General features: G+C 51.9%; 1 protein-coding gene across 1 annotated transcript in view; it reads right to left on the bottom strand.

Moving 5' to 3' along the window:
• The window catches only part of LOC142674699 (periodic tryptophan protein 2 homolog), a 48,043-nt gene that overhangs the window by 15,831 nt on the left and 18,564 nt on the right, over positions 1–13,648 (bottom strand). The window contains exons 2-14 of the mRNA XM_075847213.1: positions 5,823–5,935; positions 4,727–4,821; positions 4,556–4,655; positions 4,334–4,477; positions 4,099–4,234; positions 3,796–3,992; positions 3,471–3,614; positions 2,825–2,895; positions 2,620–2,756; positions 2,310–2,458; positions 2,082–2,229; positions 778–928; positions 8–188 (exon numbers count right to left, since the gene is read on the bottom strand). Coding sequence (XP_075703328.1) covers positions 8–188; positions 778–928; positions 2,082–2,229; positions 2,310–2,458; positions 2,620–2,756; positions 2,825–2,895; positions 3,471–3,614; positions 3,796–3,992; positions 4,099–4,234; positions 4,334–4,477; positions 4,556–4,655; positions 4,727–4,821; positions 5,823–5,935 — 1,766 coding nt within the window. The remainder of the gene's footprint in view (positions 1–7; positions 189–777; positions 929–2,081; positions 2,230–2,309; positions 2,459–2,619; positions 2,757–2,824; positions 2,896–3,470; positions 3,615–3,795; positions 3,993–4,098; positions 4,235–4,333; positions 4,478–4,555; positions 4,656–4,726; positions 4,822–5,822; positions 5,936–13,648) is intronic.

Here is a 13,648-nt window from a genome sequence, read left to right as displayed (position 1 = left end):
CACTCACTTCCCCTTAGAGGAGTGTTTGGCAGTGACTTTATCCGTCTCTTTGCGTCCTAGCTGAAGATCGTGTCTTCCCTCAATGGATCCCGTCTGAATCCCCTTCTCCGGGTCCCACATGGTGATCTGACCATCCAGAGAAGCCACCGCCAGTTCCCCGCCATCCGGACGAAAAGTGACCGCCAGACCTGAGTAAGAGAGAGGACATGTGGTCACCTCTGACAATATTATACTGGAGACGAGTCGGAGGATGAGCGTCACTGTACTTCATGTCATTCTCCACCCGCGCACAACCATGGTCCTGTGTGGACAGTGTCCGGTCTGCGCGCCCTCCTGCTACTCTCACTATTTACAAGCAACGCCGCGCTCCAGCTGTAGATATACCCTCAGGTCTCACAGAGCCGGCATAGTCACCGAGAAAGCTTCTCAGAAAAGTGGCGACTGTGGGAGATGGACACGGATTATATTGCAACAGCTCCACCTCGCAGGTTACAGCCACACGTCCAGGAGGTCATGAGAGGGTGGAGAATAACGGAGACAAGCTGAAGGTTTACATTAGCCGGCGTACACACACCGACATCGAGCAGCGTCACAGAACGACAGGAACGCACCCAAGACATGCAACGTCACAGAACCGCCACGTCAGCTACGCAACACACGGCTGAGCAGGAACGGCAGGGTTAGTGGGAGCGGCGAGGTGAATTCCGGCGAGGCAATGAAGCGTCATCACTAGCACGACCCTTTACTCTCAGCCCCCTGAACAACCTCACGACTTACCGTCCGCGGTCAGACCCAGCGTCTCTGTTGTCCTCCAGCTGTCCGTCATGTGCCAGAGTCTCACCGTCCGGTCCCAAGAGGCGGTGGCCAGAACAGACTTCCAGGGGTTAAACGCCACGCTGCTGATCGGCCCCTCGTGTCCGGCTAAGACCTACAGTCACAAACCTCATCAATACAGATATAAAGTTTCCGATACTTGTAATCCAATCGTCTGATGTCATGTGATATTACTTAAAGGAACAGTAAACCTTCAAATGAATTATAACAAACATTAGAACTTATCCCCAGGGTTTGTCAGGACTGTCACACAGGTGGTAAGTTCTCCCTGATCCCTTTTTCAAAAAGTAGTCATCTTAAGGGGTGTGGCTACAGTTAGGGGGTGTGACAGCAGTGGGGAAGGGCTCCTGCTGCAGCCAGATGCCTAACAACCAGAGATTGAGATTTTTGAGGGGGATGGGAGGCTGATCTCCTGGGAGGAATCGTTGGGATGTTTTATGTTCTTCAGTCAGAGAGGGGGATTTTTGTAAAAACTCAATATTCATGGAAAACTTTTTTTTTGGGCTGTTTTTTTCTTTTTTTGCGGCAGTGCTCTGAAAGTCTAAATTAAAGGGTAACTGAACTTTTAAAAAAAAACTTTAACATGTTATAGTGACATGCCAGACGTTTGGACCGGTGGACGTCCGAGCACGGAGACCCCCACCGATCTCTAAAACAAAGCGGCAGAAGCGTTCGGGTGAGCTCGGTTTCTGATCGGCTCTCCTCAGAGCTCAGCGGCGGTATAAAGACTCAGACTTTCTTTTGAGCCCGTCCACCGCTCCGATGAAAGCCGATCAGAAACGAAGCAGCACATCGCTCAACGAAACGCTTCTGCTGCTTCATTTTAGCGATATGTGAGGGTCCCAGTGCCCGGACCCCCACCCATCAAAACTTCTGACGTCACTATAACTTGTCAAAAGTTTAGTTACCCTTAAAAACTAAATATTGTACTTCTCTAGCAGTGATCACTAAGGGTTAAAACTCCCGAATGTCAGCGCAGACTATGGTCAGGATTGAGGTCATCTCCCAGCCGTCTCCTTATAATAGTAGGTGGAGGATTGGAACGAGCGCTCTATTGTTCTCTGGATCGGCCTAGACAGGGGCTTCTCACATGATACCACCAGCGCACAGAGAGGAAGTCGATGACATCACAGAAACAAGACCACATTATTATTTCTTCTTTTTCACCCGATGTTGCTGAATAATATGTGGAAACGTGTTTATGGACGGTAGTGTCCCTTTAAGAGGGGAGGCGTAGGGTCACTCACGTCCAGGAGTCTCCCGGTCTGCATGCTCCACACATAAACTTCATACGAGTCCAGTGCCCCGGCGCACACGATGTCACCGCTACCGTCTGCCGCCAGGCAGGAGAACTGAGCCGGCCGAGGAGATGTGAAGGTCCTGAAGTTACGATACCTGGAACGAGACTGACCAGTGAGCCCCCGGACAGCGCGCCCCGCAGGTGGAGGACTCCACTCCTATAGATATGCACTCACCTCATCAAGCTGAAGGCTCTGACCGTGCCGTCCAGGGAGGCGCTGAGCACCACCTGCCCGTTACTGGTGAAGGTGACGGCGCTGATGCCGCTCGTGTGTTCTGTGAACGTCACAAAGCAGAAACCACTACTGGTGTCCCACACCTTCACCTGCGGGGAGATGAGAGGTCAGAGGAAACGGGGGAGGGGTACAGCGAACTTCCAGCGCCATTACCAAACATACTGATCACATGACCAGAGGCGCGGCTGACAGACCAGACCTACACCGTATATAATACACAATATCGCTCCGCCCAGGCTCCGCCTCCTACCTTGCCATCATCTCCGCCAGTGACCACGTGCTGGCCGTCAGGGGAGTAACATAGAGCCACCATGTTGTTGAAGTGTCCCTGTTGTTTCAGGATATACGATTCGCTCTGCCATTCCCACACCAGTAACTGACCAAGACCTGCCGGACAAAACAGCTGTTACCCACCGGGGGGCGCTCACCACACAGAGGGGCGGAGCTGTACTCACCACTGCTACCAAACGTGATCCAGTCCCCTGTGCTGTTTATAGTGATGGAGGAGATGCTCTGATCTGAAATACTACAGGAAAAATAATGTTAGCACACGGGGGAGGGGCGGGAGCGGCAGGCCGAGCGGCGCACGGGGGGAGCGGCAGGCCGAGCGGCGCACGGGGGGAGCGGCAGGCCGAGCGGCGCACGGGGGGAGCGGCAGGCCGAGCGGCGCACGGGGGGAGCGGCAGGCCGAGCGGCGCACGGGGGGAGCGGCAGGCCGAGCGGCGCACGGGGGGAGCGGCAGGCCGAGCGGCGCACGGGGGGAGCGGCAGGCCGAGCGGCGCACGGGGCGAGCGGCAGGCCGAGCGGCGCACGGGGGGAGCGGCAGGCCGAGCGGCGCACGGGGGGAGCGGCAGGCCGAGCGGCGCACGGGGGGAGCGGCAGGCCACGCGACACACGGGGGAGGGGCAGGCCACGCGACACACGGGGGAGGGGCAGGCCACGCGACACGGGGGAGGGGCAGGCCACGCGACACACGGGGGAGGGGCAGGCCACGCGACACACGGGGGAGGGGCAGGCCACACGACACACGGGGGGAGGGGCAGGCCACGCGACACACGGGGGGAGGGGCAGGCCACGTCATAGCATCATGCAGGGAGTCACCTGAGGGAGTGGATGAGACTCAGCTCTGGCAGCTCATGGATGTGGAAGGCTCCAGATGAGAAGCCGGTCACCAGAATATTCAGCTTCTTGTGGAAGGCGGCGGCGGTCAGCGAGGTGAAATCTCCTTCTTTATTGAAGAAATGTCTGGAGGGAAAGAAAAAGTGTGAACAGGAGGAACCGCCCACAGCGCAGGTCAACGAATGCTTCACCCGCGCCACACACACATCCGCACTGCAGGACACAACCTCAGCCAGTAGAAGGCGCTGCGCCACCTCTTCATAATGCATGGACTTACTACGGTAGCAGGCAGGTGGAGTAGACTTACTTGCAGCTCTTCTTGTACTGCACCCTGCGCTGCTTCTCCTCTGCACTGGGATTGGCCGAGCCTCGGATTTCCTCTCCTTTCTCCTCCGCTGGTTCTTCTTGTTGAGACTTTATCTTGGGTTCTCTGGGCAGGAGTTGGGTGAGCTCGGTGTCACACTCCCACATGCAGAGCGTGGCATCAGCACTGATGGTGTAAATCTACAGAGAAGACGAGCAGTGACAGTGATCGGGGGGAACAGGAAGGAGCAGCGCTGTGTGATCAGATCAGCCAGATTCCCCATGAGCATGACCACCCCTGACTCACATCCAGACTGTCCTCCTGGAAGAAACATGACACGATGGCGTCCTTGTGGCCCCCAAGACAGTAAAAGATGAGATTCTGCCAGCGCTCCGCTCCGAACACCCAGGTAGTCATGTCCTTACTGCCAACCGCAAAGCACCTGGGAAAGAAACGGCAACACCATAATCAGAGCAAGGACTACACCTGGCGGGTGCAGGAACCTCCCCCTCTATCAGCCCTCCCCCACCGCGGCGCTTACTTGGAGTCGTCCGTCCAGTCGACGCAGGTCGTCTCATCATAAGGACCAAAGAACGATTTATCCAAAACAAAAGCGTTGAATTCGCGCCTCTTCCCCGGAGCGTGATACAGAAGAGCGACCGAGCCTTTACACACCACGAACCTCCTGCAGGCAAAAAATGGTGGAGGGGTCAGAAAGCGGTCAGGACGGGTCACCGGCCCCCCCAGTACTGCGCACACTCACCTGCCGTCCGGGGAGAAGCTCACAGCGTGCACGGGCTGCTGGAAGTGGAAGTGATTGAGGACGGACTTAGTGATGACGCTGATGAGAAGCGCGGACCCCTCTGTGAAGAGAGAAGACATCAGACCAGAACATCCCCCACCCAGAGCCCACCCTCACAGGACCACACCTCACCTTCATCCACCAGGATCCCCAGAGAGCCGTCCGGGGACAGGGCCACACACGTGATGTTACAACGTGTCGCCACAGGCAGGGTCTCCGCATGATTACTGACAGAGAAAAAAGAAACGCGTCAGCAGCAGCATCGGCTCGTCATGTCTGAGCGCGCAGTCCCTTCCAGTATACCCCATAGGGTTGCACGATCCATGCTGTGCACCCTCAAACGGTCCAAAAAATAGCCCCACCATAAAGTACAACGCGCCCCGCGAAAAAACAAAGTCTCATACAGGCGTATTAGTCTAAAAGTTATGAACGCCGGGAAGCAAAAAGAAAAAAATTATTCTGCCCTCAATATCGTTTTGGTATCTATAATCGCAACACTGCACAAAGTATCGGTATCCAAGTCAAAATTCTGGTATCGTGACCCCCCCCCAATACCCCAGACATTGAACATAGATCAGGCATGACGAGGCGATCCTCTATACATTCACCCACACAGATCAGGCATGACGAGGCGATCCTCCACACGACACATTCACCCACACAGATCAGGCATGACGAGGCGATCCTCCACACGACACATTCACCCACACAGATCAGGCATGACGAGGCGATCCTCCACACGACACATTCACCCACACAGATCAGGCATGACGAGGCGATCCTCCACACGAAAAATTCACCCACACAGTTCAGGCATGACGAGGCGATCCTCCACACGATACATTCACCCACACAGATCAGGCATGACGAGGCGATCCTCCACACATGATACATTCACCCACAGAGATCAGACATGATGAGGCGATCCTCCACATGATACATTCAGCCACACAGATCAGGCATGACGAGGCGATCCTACACACATGATACATTCACTCACACAGATCCGGCATGACGAGGCGATCCTCCACACGACACATTCACCCACACAGATCAGGCATGACGAGGCGATCCTCCACACGACATATTCACCCACACAGATCAGGCATGATGAGGCGATCCTCAACACATGATACATTCACCCACACAGATCAGGCATGACGAGGCAATCCTCCACACATGATACATTCCTCCACACAGAGCACCCCCTCCCCCACATAGCACTCACTTCTTGAGATGAAAGACGCTGATCCGATTCCCCACAGGACTGATGAGTGAGTTTCCATCCGGGGTGAATGTCAGGTTCCCGCAGCGGTAAAACGTGCCAAAGAGATTACTGAACTAGAGGCAGAAGATAGCACATAGTTACAAATTATACAACAGATGGTGGATCCCATGACTAACATCGGGAATGGGCCAATAAACCAGCGATTATTATAATGTGAGATATCAGACTATTACCGTGCAAAAGTTTTCGGCAGTTGTAGAAAGTAAGAATGCTTCATATATAGAAGTGTTAATAGTTTGTTTTTTTTTACCTATTAACAAAATACAAAGTGAGCGAACTGAAGAGAAATCTAAATCAGATCAATATTTGGTGTGACCGCCCTTTGCCTTCAGAACAGCATCAATTCTTCTAGGTACACTCTCACAGCCATGGATTTTCTGGGATTAACCAATTCTACCAAAAAGGAGATAATCATTTTCATACGTAGGTGAAACAGTCATTATCTGTAACAGAAACAGCTGTGTAGGAGACTTAAAACTGGGGAGGAACAGCCAGACTCTGCTACAAAGGTGAGGTTGTGGAAGGCAGTTTTATGTCACAGATCCACCATGGCGAGACTAAGCACAGCGACCAGACACAAGGTAATTATACTGCATCAGCGAGGTCTCTCCCAGGCAAAGATTTCACAGCAGACGTGGAATCAAGATCTGCTGTTCAAGCTCTTTTGAAGAAGCACAAAGAAACAGACAATGCTGAGGACCGTAGACACAGTGGTCAGCCAAGGAAACTTCATGCAGCTGAGCAGACACGTCATGTATACTTTTCTTCTAAATCAGAAGATGTCCAGCAGTGCCATCGGCTCAGAACTGCCAGAAACCAGATACACCCATCTACTGTGCAGAAAAGTCTGGCCAGAAGTGGTCTTCAAGAATTACGGAAAAAGCGGTAAGCTCTATGGCAAATGAACATATGGAGAGACGGTTCTGCCAGAGTTACTGGAGGTGTTCCAGGATAGTTTCGCCAGAGGGCGTTTACCGCAGACAATGTATGAAGCTGCTATAGTTGTGATTCCTAAAGATGGGAAAGATCGAACGCAACCTGACTCTTACAGACCGATATCTCTGTTGACTACAGACATAAAAATCTTAGCTAAAGTGCTAGCTAATAGGTTGTCGCGCGTAGTGACTACAATAGTAGGGATGGATCAGTCAGGATTTATGCCAGCACGTTCTACAGCAGTTAACTTACGTAGACTATTCTTAAATTTGCAGACAGATGCCCCGGATATGAGGTGTAGAGCAGTGTTGTCGTTAGATGCCGCCAAGGCGTTCGATAGTGTGGAATGGAACTACTTATGGGCTGTATTGGAGCGGATTGGCTTTGGAGGGAATTTTATTAAGTGGGTACAATTACTGTATAAGGAACCGGTGGCTCGGATCAGAGCAAATGGAAGGATGTCGGACTCTTTTAGGTTGGAGAGGGGGACGAGACAGGGGTGCCCACTTTCTCCGTTACTGTTTGCGCTAGCGATTGAGCCACTAGCAAATATGGTAAGACAACATCCGGGGATAGAGGGGTTTCGCTGTGGAGAGTTGGAGGAGCGTATAGCACTATACGCGGACGATATACTGCTGTTCCTGGGGGAGATAGATCATTCACTGCCAGTGATAATGGCGATATTGGAGAGGTTTGGCAGGTTTTCAGGGTTAAAAATTAATTGGAATAAGTCGGCGTTGTTACCACTCCAGCCAGTGAATACACCATTGATGATTGGAGGAACTGAAGTGCCGTGTGTACGGAAATTTAAATATCTGGGGATTACGGTATCAGCAAGGGTGCAGGACTTTGTCGAGTTGAATGTGATACCATTACTGAATAAATTGGCAGATAGGACCAAAGTCTGGCTTGGGTTGCCGCTGTCAGCACTGGGACGAGCAAACCTCATCAAAATGATTCTGATGCCCCAGGTTCTCTATATTCTGCACAATGCCCCAATGTGGTTACCTAAATACTGGTTCAGGAGAATACATAATTTGTTTAGAGACTTAGTGTGGAAAAGGGGGGTCCCCAGGATAAAAATGGAAAAGCTACAATTACCAGCAGAACAGGGGGGGTTAGCTATTCCGAATGCGTGGATATATTATCTAGCAGCCCAAATACAACACTTTAAAGGATGGAAGAACAGGGAGGATTGGAACTCCAGTGGGAAACTGGTATACTATCTGGGTCAAAGAACGAATTTATTAGAGGCCATGGAGTCGCATAAATTACGGAGGGAGGCGAGAGGGAAACCGACTCTGCTACTATTACATAAAGTCTGGTGGGAAAGTAAGAAGATATTGGGGATTGCAGGATGCTCCAACTATATGCCTTTGTGGGATAATCCTTATCTATGGGAGGTTAATATTTTGGAAGGATTTCAGGATTGGGAACAAGCAGGGATTAGATATGTGCACCAGATATATGAAGGAGGGACTCTTAAGCTGTTTGCGCAGCTACAGGAAGAGTTTGGACTCTCACATAGGCGGTTCTATCAATATCTTCAGTTCAGGCATGCGATGCAGACACAAGAGAGGCTGGTGGATTTGAGTTGCTCCACTATGGGAGGGATGGAACGGGTGCTGGAGGCCCAGGACACTAAGGGGCTTATTTCGGTGCTATATAGTATGCTACTTACTAAATTCCTAGGAGATCCGTTGGTAGAGACTAGACGTAAATGGGAAGAGGATTTAGGGACGATAGCGGATGAAGAATGGGAGGAATTAATCGGATCGCCCAAAATAATCTCTATTAGTGTGGCACACAGGAGGTCGCAACTCTTTCTGCTGCATAGGGTGTATAGGACACCTAAGGTGCTGTGGCAAATGCGAATTAGAACAACAAAAGAGTGTCCCAGGTGTATGTTTGATGGAGCAGATATAAAGCATATGTTTTGGAGTTGCCCAAAGCTGAATATATATTGGAAAGCAGTTAAGGGAATGGTATCTAGAGTATATGGTAGAGAGTTCCCACTGGAACCTAAGATCTTTTTATTGGGTTGTATGGGGGAGGAAGGAGGAGATGGGGTAGAATTACTGGCTATAAAAAAGGTTCTGTATCATGCTAGGAAATTAATTGCAAAATATTGGTTGCAGGCGGATCCCCCAGAGGTGGCTGAGCTAGTTGGATATGTTAACCACACGGTATCACTGGAACACCGAATATATCTAAAAAGAGGGGCAATGCATAAATATGAGAAGCAATGGAGTAAATGGGTGAACACCTATAGTGATGTGACACATTAGATGGGATTTGAAGGTGGACTGACGCATATATATGTGTAAAGTATGGTGAAATCGCGGGCAGGCATACAGGAAGGAGGGAAGAGGTGGAGGGACTTGGCGAATCAAGGAACAGAGGAGGTACTGCGAAAGGGGAGGGGAGTTCGGGTGTTAGGGTTAGGGAAAGGGATATATATACTGGTATAACTAATGATGATGAAAGGCAAAGTGTAATGTAAATTACAGGAATTTTGGTCTAAGCACAAGATGTTATGTTGGTACTTTGCTTTTTTTTTCTGTTGACTGATTCTTTGTACTTTACCAGAAATGAAAAGGATGTATAATTCATGTTGTATTTTCAATAAAAATTTGTCTGATTTAAAAAAAAAAAGAATTACGGAAAAAAAGCCAAACCTTCCACGTGGAAACAAGGCCAAGAGATTCAACTATGCACGAAAATATAGGAACTGGGGTCCAGAAAAATGGCAGAGAGGTGCTCTGGACTGAGGAGTAAAATGTGAAGAACTTGGTGTAACAGGAGGCAGTTTGTTCTCTGAAGGTCTGGAGAGCGGTACAATAATGAGTGTCTGCAGGCAACAGTGAAGCATGGTGGAGGGTCCTGGAGAGCGGTACAATAATGAGGGTCTGCAGGCAACACTGAAGCATGGTGGAGGGTCCTGGAGAGAGGTACAATAATGAGTGTCTGCAGGCAACAGTGAAGCATGGTGGAGGGTCCTGGAGAGCGGTACAATAATGAATGTCTGCAGGCAACAGTGAAGCATGGTGGAGGGTCCTGGAGAGCGGTACAATAATGAGGGTCTGCAGGCAGCAGTGAAGATGGTGGAGGGTCCTGGAGAGCGGTACAATAATGAGGATCTGCAGGCAGCAGTGAAGCATGGTGGAGGGTCCTGGAGAGCGGTACAATAATGAGTGTCTGCAGGCAACAGTGAAGCATGGTGGAGGGTCCTGGAGAGCGGTACAATAATGAGGGTCTGCAGGCAACACTGAAGCATGGTGGAGGGTCCTGGAGAGAGGTACAATAATGAGTGTCTGCAGGCAACAGTGAAGCATGGTGGAGGGTCCTGGAGAGCGGTACAATAATGAATGTCTGCAGGCAACAGTGAAGCATGGTGGAGGGTCCTGGAGAGCGGTACAATAATGAGGGTCTGCAGGCAACACTGAAGCATGGTGGAGGGTCCTGGAGAGAGGTACAATAATGAGGGTCTGCAAGCAGCAGTGAAGATGGTGGAGGGTCCTGGAGAGCGGTACAATAATGAGGGTCTGCAGGCAGCAGTGAAGATGGTGGAGGGTCCTGGAGAGCGGTACAATAATGAGGGTCTGCAGGCAACACTGAAGCATGGTGGAGGGTCCTGGAGAGAGGTACAATAATGAGTGTCTGCAGGCAACAGTGAAGATGGTGGAGGGTCCTGGAGAGCGGTACAATAATGAGTGTCTGCAGGCAACAGTGAAGCATGGTGGAGGGTCCTGGAGAGCGGTACAATAATGAGGGTCTGCAGGCAGCAGTGAAGCATGGTGGAGGGTCCTGGAGAGCGGTACAATAATGAGTGTCTGCAGGCAACAGTGAAGCATGGTGGAGGGTCCTGGAGAGCGGTACAATAATGAGGGTCTGCAGGCAACACTGAAGCATGGTGGAGGGTCCTGGAGAGAGGTACAATAATGAGTGTCTGCAGGCAACAGTGAAGCATGGTGGAGGGTCCTGGAGAGCGGTACAATAATGAGGGTCTGCAGGCAGCAGTGAAGATGGTGGAGGGTCCTGGAGAGCGGTACAATAATGAGGGTCTGCAGGCAACACTGAAGCATGGTGGAGGGTCCTGGAGAGAGGTACAATAATGAGTGTCTGCAGGCAACAGTGAAGCATGGTGGAGGGTCCTGGAGAGCGGTACAATAATGAGGGTCTGCAGGCAACACTGAAGCATGGTGGAGGGTCCTGGAGAGAGGTACAATAATGAGTGTCTGCAGGCAGCAGTGAAGCATGGTGGAGGGTCCTGGAGAGCGGTACAATAATGAGTGTCTGCAGGCAACAGTGAAGCATGGTGGAGGGTCCTGGAGAGCGGTACAATAATGAGGGTCTGCAGGCAACACTGAAGCATGGTGGAGGGTCCTGGAGAGAGGTACAATAATGAGTGTCTGCAGGCAACAGTGAAGCATGGTGGAGGGTCCTGGAGAGCGGTACAATAATGAATGTCTGCAGGCAACAGTGAAGCATGGTGGAGGGTCCTGGAGAGCGGTACAATAATGAGGGTCTGCAGGCAACACTGAAGCATGGTGGAGGGTCCTGGAGAGAGGTACAATAATGAGTGTCTGCAGGCAACAGTGAAGATGGTGGAGGGTCCTGGAGAGCGGTACAATAATGAGTGTCTGCAGGCAACAGTGAAGCATGGTGGAGGGTCCTGGAGAGCGGTACAATAATGAGGGTCTGCAGGCAGCAGTGAAGCATGGTGGAGGGTCCTGGAGAGCGGTACAATAATGAGTGTCTGCAGGCAACAGTGAAGCATGGTGGAGGGTCCTGGAGAGCGGTACAATAATGAGGGTCTGCAGGCAACACTGAAGCATGGTGGAGGGTCCTGGAGAGAGGTACAATAATGAGTGTCTGCAGGCAACAGTGAAGCATGGTGGAGGGTCCTGGAGAGCGGTACAATAATGAGGGTCTGCAGGCAACAGTGAAGCATGGTGGAGGGTCCTGGAGAGCGGTACAATAATGAGGGTCTGCAGGCAGCAGTGAAGCATGGTGGAGGGTCCTGGAGAGCGGTACAATAATGAGGGTCTGCAGGCAACAGTGAAGCATGGTGGAGGGTCCTGGAGAGCGGTACAATAATGAGGGTCTGCAGGCAGCAGTGAAGCATGGTGGAGGGTCCTGGAGAGCGGTACAATAATGAGGGTCTGCAGGCAGCAGTGAAGCATGGTGGAGGGTCCTGGAGAGCGGTACAATAATGAGGGTCTGCAGGCAACAGTGAAGCATGGTGGAGGGTCCTGGAGAGCGGTACAATAATGAGGGTCTGCAGGCAGCAGTGAAGCATGGTGGAGGGTCCTGGAGAGCGGTACAATAATGAGGGTCTGCAGGCAGCAGTGAAGCATGGTGGAGGGTCCTGGAGAGCGGTACAATAATGAGGGTCTGCAGGCAGCAGTGAAGCATGGTGGAGGGTCCTGGAGAGCGGTACAATAATGAGGGTCTGCAGGCAACAGTGAAGCATGGTGGAGGGTCCTGGAGAGCGGTACAATAATGAGGGTCTGCAGGCAGCAGTGAAGCATGGTGGAGGGTCCTGGAGAGCGGTACAATAATGAGGGTCTGCAGGCAGCAGTGAAGCATGGTGGAGGGTCCTGGAGAGCGGTACAATAATGAGGGTCTGCAGGCAGCAGTGAAGATGATGGAGGGTCCAGGAGAGTGGTACAATAATGAGTGTCTGCAGGCAACAGTGAAGCATGGTGGAGGGTCCTGGAGAGCGGTACAATAATGAGGGTCTGCAGGCAACAGTGAAGCATGGTGGAGGGTCCTGGAGAGCGGTACAATAATGAGGGTCTGCAGGCAGCAGTGAAGCATGGTGGAGGGTCCTGGAGAGCGGTACAATAATGAGGGTCTGCAGGCAACAGTGAAGCATGGTGGAGGGTCCTGGAGAGCGGTACAATAATGAGGGTCTGCAGGCAGCAGTGAAGCATGGTGGAGGGTCCTGGAGAGCGGTACAATAATGAGGGTCTGCAGGCAGCAGTGAAGCATGGTGGAGGGTCCTGGAGAGCGGTACAATAATGAGGGTCTGCAGGCAACAGTGAAGCATGGTGGAGGGTCCTGGAGAGCGGTACAATAATGAGGGTCTGCAGGCAGCAGTGAAGCATGGTGGAGGGTCCTGGAGAGCGGTACAATAATGAGGGTCTGCAGGCAGCAGTGAAGATGATGGAGGGTCCAGGAGAGTGGTACAATAATGAGTGTCTGCAGGCAACAGTGAAGCATGGTGGAGGGTCCTGGAGAGCGGTACAATAATGAGGGTCTGCAGGCAGCAGTGAAGCATGGTGGAGGGTCCTGGAGAGCGGTACAATAATGAGGGTCTGCAGGCAGCAGTGAAGCATGGTGGAGGGTCCTGGAGAGCGGTACAATAATGAGGGTCTGCAGGCAGCAGTGAAGCATGGTGGAGGGTCCTGGAGAGCGGTACAATAATGAGGGTCTGCAAGCAGCAGTGAAGATGGTGGAGGGTCCTGGAGAGCGGTACAATAATGAGGGTCTGCAGGCAGCAGTGAAGATGGTGGAGGGTCCTGGAGAGCGGTACAATAATGAGGGTCTGCAGGCAGCAGTGAAGCATGGTGGAGGGTCCTGGAGAGCGGTACAATAATGAGGGTCTGCAGGCAGCAGTGAAGATGATGGAGGGTCCAGGAGAGTGGTACAATAATGAGTGTCTGCAGGCAACAGTGATGATGGTGGAGGGTCCTGGAGAGCGGTACAATAATGAGGGTCTGCAGGCAGCAGTGATGATGGTGGAGGGTCCTGGAGAGCGGTACAATAATGAGTGTCTGCAGGCAGCAGTGAAGCATGGTGGAGGGTCCTGATGAGCGGTACAA

The sequence above is a fragment of the Rhinoderma darwinii genome, assembly GCF_050947455.1.
Source record: "Rhinoderma darwinii isolate aRhiDar2 chromosome 2 unlocalized genomic scaffold, aRhiDar2.hap1 SUPER_2_unloc_1, whole genome shotgun sequence".
NCBI classification, from domain to species: domain Eukaryota; kingdom Metazoa; phylum Chordata; class Amphibia; order Anura; family Rhinodermatidae; genus Rhinoderma; species Rhinoderma darwinii.
The sequence above is the reverse complement of the archived record's forward strand: the minus strand, read 5'-3'. Positions and strand labels throughout refer to the sequence as shown.